Source organism: Brachyhypopomus gauderio, unplaced genomic scaffold (assembly GCF_052324685.1).
Source record: "Brachyhypopomus gauderio isolate BG-103 unplaced genomic scaffold, BGAUD_0.2 sc44, whole genome shotgun sequence".
Taxonomy (NCBI): domain Eukaryota; kingdom Metazoa; phylum Chordata; class Actinopteri; order Gymnotiformes; family Hypopomidae; genus Brachyhypopomus; species Brachyhypopomus gauderio.
This window is the reverse complement of record NW_027506870.1, coordinates 1,672,356-1,685,943: the sequence shown is the minus strand read 5'-3', so window position 1 is coordinate 1,685,943 and position 13,588 is coordinate 1,672,356. Positions and strand designations below refer to the sequence as shown.

At 40.5% G+C, this 13,588-nt stretch overlaps 1 protein-coding gene across 1 annotated transcript; it reads left to right on the top strand.

Annotated features, from left to right (window-relative positions):
- Window positions 1–704: 704 nt before the first annotated feature.
- On the top strand, window positions 705–12,269 carry LOC143486112 (polymeric immunoglobulin receptor-like). The gene is made up of 7 exons (XM_076985965.1): window positions 705–821; window positions 979–1,278; window positions 1,976–2,305; window positions 4,289–4,345; window positions 4,600–4,698; window positions 4,979–5,019; window positions 11,775–12,269. Exons 1-7 carry the CDS (start codon window positions 782–784, stop codon window positions 11,919–11,921), a joined length of 1,014 nt encoding a protein of 337 aa, XP_076842080.1. The 5' UTR covers window positions 705–781; the 3' UTR covers window positions 11,922–12,269.
- The last annotated feature ends 1,319 nt before the right edge of the window (window positions 12,270–13,588 follow it).

Below are 13,588 nucleotides of genomic sequence, written 5' to 3'. Positions count from 1 at the left end.
ACTGGCCTCCTGAGTCTCCTGAGGAAGTAAAGCCTCTGGTGTGCCTTCTTAATCAGGCTAGTAGTGTGGTTGCTCATGGTAAGGTTGTTGTTCAGGTACACACCCAAGTACCTATAGCTGGAGACCACATCCACCGCAGAGCCTCCAATGTCTCTTCTGAAGTCCATGACCATCTTTGTGTTCTTTTTCCTGCATATAGGGAAAGGAGTCATAAACGAAGAAATAGGAGTCATAGGAGTCATAAAGAGGGGTGTCACTCCCAGAAGATTGCAGGCGTCTTGAATATGACAGGCATTGCTCATATTCAGGGGATCTAAGTGCTCAGGAGATCTAAGTTATCCAGGACATGAACTTTCTCATTGGCCCTGTGTGCTGAGTGACAGCATTAATACATTTTATTATTTGAATTTTGCATTACTTCATATACTTCATTTTTTTTGTCTGTTTAGTTCTTTAACATTGATGTTAGCAATGAACAATCATTCTAAGATTGTACCGTCGAAAGATCAGAAGATTTTTTTTATTTGTTTCTGTTTTATTTATTTGTCATTTGATCAATGGTGAAGGTGGGAGGGGCTGTGAAGTTGCACAACTCTGAGATTCATCACAGACAGAGTAAACCAGCCAATCACAGAGAAGTGCAGGACAGATGCGTCAAAGCAGCCAATCAGAGAGAAGTACAGGAAGAGACTCACTGAGGAAACTTCCAGCTCCCTCAGCAGACAAGAACAAACTTCCAGGACAAACTGGAATTTGTGCAGACAGTGAAGATCAATTCACGATGAAGATCTTCCACATCTTTATTCTCTACGTGATTTCAGGTCAGATATTCTACTGTGTACTAAGGAAAAGTTTTATCTCCATTTACATTTGCATGTATGCAGCACCAGGTTCAGGCATAAATTAATATCTTTATATACTATTCCCATGAAGAAGTGACAATGCCCAGGCATTATAATCTTGTAATTTGATTGGCAGATCCAGTGAGCTGCTATGATGTGATTGGCTACTCAGGAGGATCTATTATTATATTCTGCAACCACCAACAATATGGAGTGAAGGAAAGACATTTTTGCAAGATTAATAAACAGTTCTGTGAAAAAAACATAGCTATTCAAAACCAAGTCACACAGGTTCATGAGGACAGATTTTCTCTGTTTTATTCTCCGGGAACACTCACAGTGGTCATCAGACAATTACGTTTACAGGACGCTGGAATATACAACTGTGGAGAGAGTGGGGTTTGGAATCATTTTATAAACCTGAAAGTGAACAAAGGTGAGACACTGTAAAATCTTTTTTGCCAGGGGCATATACTCCACACACACACACACACACACACACACACACACACACACACACACACACACACACACACACATATATATATATATATATATATATATATATATATATATATATATATATATATGCAAGAATTTCCCTGTGGGGAATTTATATATCACTATCCATCTATTATCTATCTATCTATCTATCTATCTATCTATCTATCTATCTATCTATCTATCTATCTATCTATCTATATATATATATGTATATATATATATATATATATATAGTACAGGAAGCAACCCAGAGAAGCAAACAAGTCCAACAAAATGCAGTTCCTCAACCAAAACATAATCACCAATAAACCAGCAAGACCTTCCAGAGTGTTAGAAAAAAAATAAATCCTATTTGATGAGCTAAATAATACCAACAGTTGAGTCATTATCAGTAGTGTGGCAATAGCATCCTCTTGTGGTGCATAAGGAAATACCCAAAGGCAGATTTCACAACAATTTAGTTTTGATTATCAGGCAATAGGTTTACAGATGTAAGCCATCAAATAGAAATAGACACAATAGGGAGTGTGATCCTCTGTTCACAACTCCATGGTTATAGAACTGCTGAACGTGTGATAACTGGGAGCTGTTCAAATAAATCAAATTCATTCCCTTTGTATGTTTTACAGATCCATGTTGTTCTGGCCCAACGACTATAACAGGTTATTTGGGACAGACTGTCACCATTAGATGTTCTTATCAAGAGGTGTTTGAGACCATCAAGAAATACCTGTTTAAACAGGAATCTTTATCTTTTGTTGACGTCATTAGTACCACTGGAACAGAGACTCATAAAGACAGGTTCTCCATGTCTGATGACAAAAGTGCTAAAATTGTCAGTGTGACCATTAGCGACGTGCGAGAAGCTGATGGAGGTGTTTATTCCTGTGGGGCCTTGAATGGGGACTCAACTCTGAACTACTACTCCCTCTTCACAGACGTTCAGCTCTACGTTACTGGTGAGATTCAAAATATTTGACAAATTATTGTATCATTTGCATCATTACAAGTAATTATATGTTTGTCAAAGACTTTAAATTTGTCAAGTGGTCAGTGCTGATATAATATTCACTACCGTTTGAAAAAGTTTGGGGTCACCTAGACAATTTTGTGTTTTCCCTGAAATCTCATACTTTTATTTATCAAATGAGTTGCAAAATGAATAGAAATATAGTCCAGACATTGACAAGGTAGAAATAATGTTTTTTTTTTTTTTTTTTTTTTTATAATTTTCTACTTTAAACTTTGCTTTCATCAAAGAATGCTCCCTTAGCAGCAATTACAGCATTGCAGACCTTTGGCATTCTAGCTGTTAATTTGCTGAGGTAATCTGGAGAAATTTCACCCCATGCTTCCAGAAGCCGCTCCCACAAGTTTGATTGGGTTAATGGGCACTTTTTTCGTACCATACGGTCAAGCTGCTCCCACAACAGCTCAGTGGAGTTGAGATCTGCTGGCCACTCCATTACCGATAAAACACCAGCTGCCTGCTTCTTCTCTAAATAGTTTGTGCATAATTTGGAGGTGTGCTTTGGGTCATTGTCCTGTTGCAGGAAAAAATTGGCTCCAATCAAGCGCTGTCCACAGGGTATGGCATGGTGTTGCAAAATGGAATGATAGCCTTCCTTATTCAAAATCCCTTTTACCTTGTTCAAATCTCCCACTTTACCAGCACCAAAGCAACCCCAGACCATCACATTACGTCCACCATGTTTGACAGATGGTGTCAGGCACTCTTCCAGCATCTTTTCAGTTGTTCTGCGTCTCACAAATGTTTGTCTGTGTGATCCAAACACCTCAAACTTTGATTCGTCTGTCCATAACACTTTTTTCCAATCTTCCTCTGTCCAATGTCTGTGTTCTTTTGCCCATATTATTCTTTTTCTTTTATTAGCCAGTCTCAGATATGGCTTTTTCTTTGCCACTCTGCCCTGAAGGCCAGCATCCCGGAGTCGCCTCTTCACTGTAGACGTTGACACTGGCGTTTTGTGGGTACTATTTAATGAAGCTGCCAGTTGAGGACCTGTGAGGCGTCGATTTCTCAAACTGGAGACTCTAATGTACTTGTCTTCTTGCTCAGTTGTGCAGCGGGGCCTTCCACTTCTCCTTCTACTCTGGTTAGAGCCTGTCTGTGCTCTCCTCTGAAGGGAGTAGTACACACCATTGTAGGAAATCTTCAGTTTCTTGGCAATGTCTCGCATGGAATAGACTTCATTTCTCAGAACAAGAATAGACTGTCGAGTTTCAATTGAAAGTTGTTTTTTTCTGGCCATTTTGTGAGTTTAATTGAACCAACAATTGTAATGCTCCAGATTCTCAACTAGCTCAAAGGAAGGTCAGTTTTATAGCTTCTCTAATCAGCAAAACTGTTTTCAGCTAACCTACTTGCACAAGGGTTTTCAAGGGTTTTCTAAATATCCAATAGCCTCCTTACAGAGTTAGCAAACACAATGTACCATTAGAACACTGGAGTGATGGTTGTTGGAAATGGGTCTCCATACATCTATGTAGATATTGCATTAAAAACCAGATGTTTACATCTAGAATAGTCATTTACCACATTAATAATGTATAGAGTGTATTTTTGATGCATTTAATGTTAGCTAAATTGAAAAAAAAAAAACTGCTTTTCTTTCAAAAATAAGAACATTTCTAAGTGACCCCAAACTTTTGAACGGTAGTGTATATTATTAAAAGTTGTTTAAAGCCATGAACAAATAACCAGCTTCAGGTCCTGTGGAATTTAAGTCTTGGGGACTTTTTATAAGCTAAAATCTTTAAGATTATCATAACTACTCCACAACTGCAAAATTGTTTAAACTGATTAAAGATAACTGATAAGAGGAAGGACAGAACCCTGGAGACACTTGGCCGCATGTTCAGCAATCGTAAAACCACTGTACCTCACACTATGTTCACACTATGAACTCCTGCACATCCAGAGAGAAGCATTCCAGAGGGCACTGAAACACCAGCTCCAGATGGACCAGCTCCAGATGGTAGGATGGACATTCAGTGCACTTAACTCAGTCAATTAACTCAGTATATGTGTCAACATTCATGAGTGTGTTTTTCAATGTAAGTTTATGTTTTCATATTAGTTTATATATGGTTGAACTTGAAATATAGCATTTGTGTGTGTGTGTGTGTGTGTGTGTGTGTGTGTGTGTGTGTGTGTGACCATCACTCCTGTATTTTGAAATACAGAATAATCTTCAGAATAATTCTCAAAATCTGCTATTTTTTGTTTCAGATTCATCAGTCATCATCACTGTTTGTATATGTATAATTCTACTTCTGATTGGTGGATCGGCAGTCACGCTGTACAAACTGAAATGCAATAAGACAAAAGGTATTACATACAACAAATTCAACAATTGCTGCAAATGTTACACTCACCAGTCTCCACTGTCTGCCAGGTCCTCCACGCACTTAAGGGGCACTGCATCACCACCCACACCCCTAACTCTCACTAATTTGAGTATTCCTGCATGGCTGGGCTGCAAGGGGCCTCTAAACTATTCTGAAGTGCATACTGTGTGCTGGAGGGTCCCTCCACTAAAGGTTAGCTTGACTTTTTCTAGTGGAACTGAACAGTACGGAACAACTCTGACTCTGTCTTTCCTTTGCAGGCCCTGTCTGTCACAGCACACTGAAGGGAACACATGGCACAGTGAGTGGAACCAGGAAACCTTTAAACCTCAATCTCTCTGTGATTTAAATGCTTGGGGATGAAACAGGGCCACTTTGTACTGTGGGCTGCTGTGTCTGTACACTGTTGATCATTGTGCTAAAACTCATCATTTTTTAATAGTTTTAGATATTACTTCAGTGACAGGAACCTCACACGAGTACCTATCAGATGATTAGAATGATTCAGCAATGCTCAACCATTCCATCTACATACATGGATCTTACGCAGGCCCCCACTGACTACCATGACCTTGCTGAGGTTTTCAGTAAGCAAAAGGCAGGCTTCCTTCCCCCTCACAGAGCATATGACATGGTCATAGACTTGCTTCCCGGAGCAAGCCCTCCCAGGGGCCGTATCTAGCTTCTTCTTTGTAGGGAAGAAAGACGGTGGGTTGAGGCCATGTATAGATTACCGTGGTCTCAACCAGGTGAAAATCAAAGATCGCCACCTGTTACCCTTGGCTACAGCATTTGAAGCACTACAAAAGGCCACTATATTTACAGAGCTAGACCTTCGTAGTGCTTACAATCTGGTTAGGATCAGAGAAGGGGATGAGTGGAAGACCGCCTTTATTACCCCATCAGACCATTACGATTATTTAGTTATGCCGTTTGGTTTAATGAACGCCCCTGCAGTTTTAACCCTAGACAGGCCAGGTGGTCACTTTACTAGGTTCGATTTTACACTCTCCTATCGGCTTGGCACCAAAAACGCCAAACCTGATGCGCTGTCTCGCCAGTGGGAGGTGCCACCTGATTCGGTCGAGCCTAGCACGGTCATACCTTCATCCAAGATAGCGGCTCCCATTCAGTGGGATGTTGAGGCTGCTGTAAAATGGTCACTTACCCATTATCCTGGTCCTAGTGGAGTCCCTTCTGGCCATCTTTTTGTGCACCCATTTATGAGGAAGAAGGTGATGGAGTGGGGTCATAGCTCTCCCTTCACTGCTCACCCAGGGACACATTGCACCCTTGAGCTCATTAAGCGACGGTTCTGGTGGTCCGGGGTGGACCAAGGGGTGGGGAATTTTGTTTCAGCTTTTGTGACGTGCGCCTGTAATAAGGTCTCTCACGCCAAACCGTCCGGTCTGCTGCGTCCTCTTCCCATCCTGTCTAGGCCTTGGTCTCATGTGGCCCTAGTTTTTGTCATTGGGTTACCCCCCTCTCGGGGTAACACTACTATCCTGGTTATCGTGGACCAATTCTCCAAAGTAGCTAGGTTCCTCACCCTGCCTAAACTCCCCTCCGCTCGTGACTGGGCCTCCTTATTCCTCCATAACATTGTCAGGCACCACGGTTTCCCATCTGACGTGGTGTCCGATAGGGGGCCGCAATTCACAAGTCGATTCTGGGGAGCTTTTTTGAATCTTCTGGGCACCAAGGCCAGTCTTTCTTCGGGGTTTCACCCCCAAACCAATAGTCAGACTGAGAGGACCAATCAGGACCTTGAGCAAACACTCAGGTGTTTGGCATCCTCTAATCCATCCTCCTGGTCTGACCAGCTCTTGTGGGCGGAATACGCCCACAACACCTTGTGGCACTCGGCTCTCGGCATGTCGCCTTTTAAATGCCTCTACGGGTACACTCCTCCCATGTTTTCTGACCAGGAAAAGGACGTGGCGGTTCCGGGAGCTCGAGCCTTGGTGCGGCGATGTCGGTTGGCATGGCGTAAGGCTCGCAAAGCCCTGTTGTCCGCCTCTGCCGGGTACTGCCGCAGTGCGGATAAGCACCGTCTCCAAGCCTAGTCCTTCCATCACGGGCAGCGGGTCTGGTTGTCCACCAAGGATCTGCCAGTTTGGGGTGGGACCAAGAAGTTGGCCCCTCGGTATCTGGGTCCCTTTAAGGTCATCAGGAGTATAAATCCGGTTGCTTACTGGCTGTTGCTTCCTCCTTCCATGCGGGTCCATCCTGTGTTCCACGTCTCGCGTCTCCGCCCTGTTCTGTGTCACATGCCCCGTGCTCTGGCCCCACCGCCCCCCGCATGATTGCTGGTGGCCCAGTGTACACTGTGAGCCGGTTGTTGGACCACCACTGTGTTCGAGGTCGGGACCAGTACCTTGTGGACTGGACGGGTTACGGGCCCGAGGAACGTTCCTGGGTTCCCGCTTCTCACATAGTTGATCGGACCCTTATTCACGACTTCCGCCGTGACAGGGCCATCGCCCTTGGCCCGCGGGGTCTCAGGCTTAGAGGGGGGGGATCTGTCAGGGCTGGCTTGGATGCCACACCTTCTACCTCCACAAGAGGCACCCGAGTCAGTCCTAGACTCGCTGGGCGCAATCAGTGGTGATCCGTTTCAGCCGTTTCCAAGGCTTCTTAAGGAAGCTTGGTGAAATGGATCACTGCTGATTCGTTTTGGTCTCATGCCGTCACGTTCTTAGCCTTCTCTCTCTCTTGTCTCCTCTCTAAGTTGTGTTAAGGTGTCTCGCCACCTTACTCTCACTTTCTCTAGCCCTCTCTTGTCTTCTCTTCTCTATCTTTTACTTTTACTTATTCAAGTGTCTACCTCCTGCGCCACTTCTGGCCCATCTCAAGTTTTCCTCCAGCCTTATCTCTTCCTCTCAGTTACTCTTATATTTTTGGGAAGGGTTTTGTTTTGTTGCAGCGTTCGCCTGTGGCCAGTCACTTTCCCTGGCTTCCTTAGTTTGTTTTACGCGTTGACTTTTTCCGCGTTCTTTCAGTTGCCTTAGTTATTTTCCTCCTGTATCTATACGGCTTTAGTTTTGCCTTTTTACGTGTTGAGTTTTCCACGTAATTTTCTTTTGGGTTTTTCCCCTTTTTACGCGTTGAAGTTTTCCGCATCAATTTGAGTTTCATTTTGCTTCTGCGTGTATGCACAGTGTTTTTCATACACACAGCCCGAGTTATAAGCACTTCTCCCTATTTGTTTCTAATGGCATTTGGGTTCATTTCTCCCTTCACTTTCTTATGAGGTGTGTACCAATCTGTACACCACGCGTTACACAATTACTCTTATTTTTACTACCCCCTCCTCTTTTAAACTACTGTTGGAAAAACACCATCACCTATTCATTCTCATCAGAACAGCATTTTTACATTCTATCCATCCTCCTGAAACCAATCCCAGCATCATTTGGCGAAGGCAGGGTACACTATGGGCAGGTCGCCAGTCCACCACATGGCCAACACACATGCACACACTCACAATTTAGCATATGTTATTGATTTAAAACTTAGTTTAGAGTGACAAATCAACCTAACACACACTTATTTGGACTGTGGGGAAAATCCGGAGAACCCAGAGAAAACCCACGCAGGCACAGGGAGAACATGCAAACTCCACACAGAGCGGACCAGACCGAGAATCAAACTCAGACCATCTTGCTGGCAGCCGACACCACCACATCGCCCCCATTTTACATAATATTATCTTATTATTTATCAATGCAAAGCATATGTTATTGTTTTAAAACCTAGGTCCAGGCCAATAGCTGGTCCTTAGCTATTACCATATTTCCCTCTGCGTAGCTTTAATGTACATACTGACATACTGTAGTTCACTAAGAATAACTTTAATATACATACTGTAATGCAGTGCAAGATAAAGGCAGAATGCAAAGGTGTAGTTTCACATGAATGGTTTATTTTCAACATGAAACATAACACAGGACATGGGAGACAGATCTTCATCAAAACAAAACAAATACAGGCAATGATCATGAGACACACAAAAATACCCAGACATGAACAAGACACAGACAGTCATGGTACAGAAAAAGGTCCCTCAGTTAATTTTGTATTTTTACATAGAATGACAGTCATGCAAAACATACAGTATTATCACAGACACTATCACAGTTATATTTACACAGTTAACTGTTACAGTATCATCTCAAAAATTATTTTGATAGTTGGATACCCTTTTGAGCTTCCTTGGCATTCTAGTTGATAGTATTGCTGTGACACTGCTTTATTCCATTTAAAACTTCTATTATAAAGAGCCCTATTGAATAATACTCAAAGTGAAGTGGACACAAATTCTACAAATAAATAAAGATTGTATACGCTGAATGTGATACAAATATTTATACACTGTATTCTCTGACAGTGTAGTGAACTCATTAAAATTATTCTATTCGTAAGCAAAACTGCAAAACAGTTCAAACAGCTTAAAACATTAAAGTTAATACAACAATATTCAAGTTTTAATCTCAATAAACTCAACATTTTTAAGTAAAGACAATCACTAAACTCATTGTTTTTTATTTAATATTTACGGAGCGTCTGACTCAATGCGCTCCTGCATGACTATTGGTTAAAACCATCTAATTAGCATACTCAGATTTCTGAACAAACATGGTGGACAGTGTGACTGGTGCGGGAAAACTAGTTTCTTAGCAGTTATTTTTTAAAACAGTTAAATACCCCATTTAACTCGATAAGTACATGTTCTGCTGTAAACACTAATATAAGTTGCGGTAAGAAATGTTGTTGTTTTTCTTAATGAAGCTATTTTGAATTGCGCGCGCTTTTTTTAACTCCAGCGCGCGCGCCTGGTTAGCAGCCCCAGGGGGGAGAGCGCGAGAGGGAGAGAGCTGCTGAAGCCTCAGAGTGAAATACTAGTGCCAGTGGTCTTCATTCTCCTCACTGTGGCTGCTCTTCTCATGCTTGAAATTGTAATTGTTAAAAATCTTTTAATTGTAGTTCGTTTTTGAGGTAAATAAAACTTGTAGTTTGTCCGTTTACTTTGCCTGTAACTTGGCTTGTGACATGTAGCAGCTAGTTAGGTTAACCTGCTAAGCTAGCGTTAGCTATCTAGCTAACGTTAAAGAGAAACGTCTAGGTACGTCTAGCAGTTGTTAATGTCTAAACTTGGTAAAACTTTAGTTACTGTCTTGGTAATTTAGACTGTGTTTAAACTTGTATTTCCCCTATCCGTTTTTAGTTTGAGTGAATTTGATATTCCTGCACTGACAACAGAAAATGCAAATAATAGGCTAAAGCAGAGCTAAACTTTAATTCTTTTTGCAATGTGTTCCTTTAAACTTGCCTAATGTTGATGTAGTTACTGAAATATTTCTTTTATTATTACTTTGCATGCTTAAGGATTTAATGATAAGAGCAGATGCGTTGATGTAAATGCAATTCTTGATGCTTTGGATTTTTTGGTAACACTTTACAATACGGTTCCTTAATTAATGTTTAAATACTTATTAACTAAGCAATAGGTAATGGAGAATTATCGTCATAGTTTTACCTTAATTACTCTTCACTATAATAAACTACTATGTTAGGTCACATGTAAGTAATTAATAAGTAGTCTTCATCAGTTTTCGTAACTACTTACTTTCGGTTCCTTAATTAATGTATTAGCTAAGCAACAAGTAATAGAGAATTATCATCATAGTTTTCATTAATTACTCTTCACTTCACTGTTAGTTCACATATAAGTAATTAATATGTTGTCTTTATCTATTTTTGTAACTACTCACTTAATCAGTCCTTTATTAATGCTTATGTACTTGTCACTCCAGCGTGTCTTTGTGTGCATGTGCGCTGGTTTGGGTATTATTGTTGAGATATGTAAGTGTGTGTCCTGTCCATGTCCTTCATCAGCTGTTGTTCAACCTTTGTCATGAGTGTTGTGTTGTTCGTTTTCATCACTGCTTTAAACGCTGCTCCCATCTCGGTATCCTGCCTGCTCGCAACGTCACAGTAAGTAACTTTAGAATAAGTAATCACATATTTACTTAACAGGGGTGAGTATCCCGAAACGTTCTTAGCGCTAAGTAACCTCGTATGAAACGTACGAGGTTATGAAGTACTTAGCGCTAAGAACGTTTCGGGAAACCCACCCCAGTACGGTTTCCTTAACACTAAGTACTCCTCATTGTAATGACCTGTAATTACAATGAGGAAGTGTTATGGTGTGCAGTGTATAATAGTAAAGTGTAGCCTGTATGTAAGGATGCGTTTAAAGCAGTGACGAAAACAAACAACACAACACTCATGACAATGTCAACAATAATACATAACGTGTGCAACGAGACTAGAGATAGGTGAGAGAACTTACAAAGGCGATTGTCTAGACATCGCTAGACATTCACACAGGGGCGTACCCAAACCAGTGCACATGCACACAAAGACACGCTGGAGCACGGATGTAATTTTGGGGGGGGGGACGGGGGGGACATGTCCCCCCCACTTTTTCAAAAGCTGGTGTTGGTCCCCCCCAGTTTTTACGGTTAAAACCAAATATTTAAATAGCGACGAATCCATGTCCCCCCCACTTTTTAAATCAAAATTACGTCCATGCCCTGGAGTGACAAGTACATAAGCATTAATAAAGGACTGATCAAGTGAGTAGTTACAAAAATAGATGAAGACAACTTATTAATTACTTATATGTGAACTAACAGTGAAGTGAAGAGTAATTAATGAAAAATATGATGATAATTCTCTATTACTTGTTGCTTAGCTAATACATTAATTAAGGAACCGAAAGTAAGTAGTTACGAAAATTGATGAAGACTACTTATTAATTACTTACATGTGACCTAACATAGTAGTTTATTATAGTGAAGAGTAATTAAGGTAAAACTATGACGATAATTCTCCATTATCTATTGCTTAGTTAATAAGTACTTAAACATTAATTAAGGAACCGTATTGTAAAGTGTTACCGATTTTTTTTAAATAATTTCAAACAAAGTCATGATTCATGAATCTCTGCATTATATGCACTTGTAATGTCTTTGGCTTCTGGGGTTTCAGATTGATGTTGATTATGAAAATGATCCATCTGGAAACCAGAACATCGAGATGGATCCAGTCTATCAGACCCTAGACTTCAACACCAACCAATCAGATTCTGGCTACCAGACACTAAACCCAGACATGAATCACTCAACTTCAGATTAAATCTAAATACCCAGAATTAACCAATCATCTATGGTCACAATTTTCATTGATCTATTGACTGATTACTAACCAATTTAATAAACTGCTTTCATTAAATACTGTTTAGATTTTAGCTACAATTTGTGTCTGCTTCCTCGCCCTAATATAGAGCCCTGGGGTGCCCCATACTCAATGCTGATAAACTAAAAGTCTTCAGTCTGCATTTGAGATCTGTAATTCTGCTGTCTGGTGGAAGTTTATTCCATATCTGGGAGCCAGGGTAGAGAATAGTGTTGATGACTGTCTTTCCTGAGAGTTTAAGCGTGGTGTTTCACCTTAATGGGTTAATAAACAAAGCTGTTTTCTGTATTTGTGTCCACCTTGTGATCACTCCACATTATTCTCTAGATGTTGGAATGCTGAGCTACTAGTTGTTTGGCTGTTACTCTATGTTGGGTTTTGAAGCATCCATAGTTCTCACATCTTCTCCACATACCTTCTCACACCTCATATACTGAAATCAGTGGTGTAACCGACTGAGCTATTCAGCTGTTATCCACACACACGGGTTTTGTTTACAACTATTTAAATTTAGTTTAAATCATTGTAAACTATTTAAAAGGTGAATCAAGAAACAAAGCAAACAGGTGAAAACTAATAATTATTTCTAATAAAGGAGCGAATCAGACTGCTTATCAATTGTTCTATATATAAAATATAAAAAAACTGCTGAAAATGTATATATTAGATTGTCCAGAAGCTTTAGAGAATTTCTAGATCAACTGGCTGACACTAGTTAATCAAGCAGACACTGGTAATTCATTCATGCACTAGTTGAATTATTATTTAATGCATTATAGTCACAGTTATCGTTGAAGTTTCAATGAACAGTACTGAAATTGTAGCCTACTGATCAGAATAATCAATGATTGAAGTTTGATCAATGCATGTAGGTGCAACCTACAGGACATATTTGTACTTTAAGTTAAAATACATATAACAAAATACTAGACAGCTGTAGATTAGTGGTCTGCACTCCCGCGGTAATCCCGCGGGACCCGTCAGAATATCTTGCGGCGTGGGACAGAATTTAATTGTTATTGGCGGGAGCGGGAGTTTAATTAGTCCAGGCGATGTGGGAGCGGGACCGCATATATATGTAGAAAATCCCGCAAATTAATAAATAGTCTAGAAAATTATAATAATAACAACAACGCAATGATTTCCATGCATAAGGAACAGAACGAAAACCACTAATCATTCAGTAAGTAGGCAATAAACTAATTCAAAATATTGGCTAAGCAACTAATCACGTGAACATAAAGTGTGCGTCATTTTGATACAGAAATGGCAGAGACCGTAGACGGTCAACCAGTTTCAGCTGTGGAAAATTAAATTAAAACAGGCGAATACGCTACAATTAAGCCAACTACAGGAAAGTCTGATGTATGGAAGTCATATTCCATTGTAATTCATGGAGATGGAAATCGTGTTGTGATAGATGTCAGAAAGTGTTGGTGTACACCTGACGGCATGTGTTTGGACTGTGGTAAGAAATGGGGCAGCGCGATCCATCAATATATTGCTGTTTTAATAAATACATAAGAAAATTTCAAGTACTAAATGTAATTAATTCAATTCATATTAGGATTGCAGACGGAGGCGACAGAAATATGTATGTGGCGGGC

Excerpts from the sequence above, each read along its gene's own strand:
- LOC143486112 (XM_076985965.1), top strand. The coding sequence starts at position 782 with ATGAAGATCTTCCACATCTTTATTCTCTACGTGATTTCAG. Across the intron at positions 822-978 it reads TATTCTCTACGTGATTTCAG|ATCCAGTGAGCTGCTATGAT; the intron begins GTCAGATATTCT and ends TTTGATTGGCAG. Across the intron at positions 5,020-11,774 it reads TGAAGGGAACACATGGCACA|ATTGATGTTGATTATGAAAA; the intron begins GTGAGTGGAACC and ends CTGGGGTTTCAG.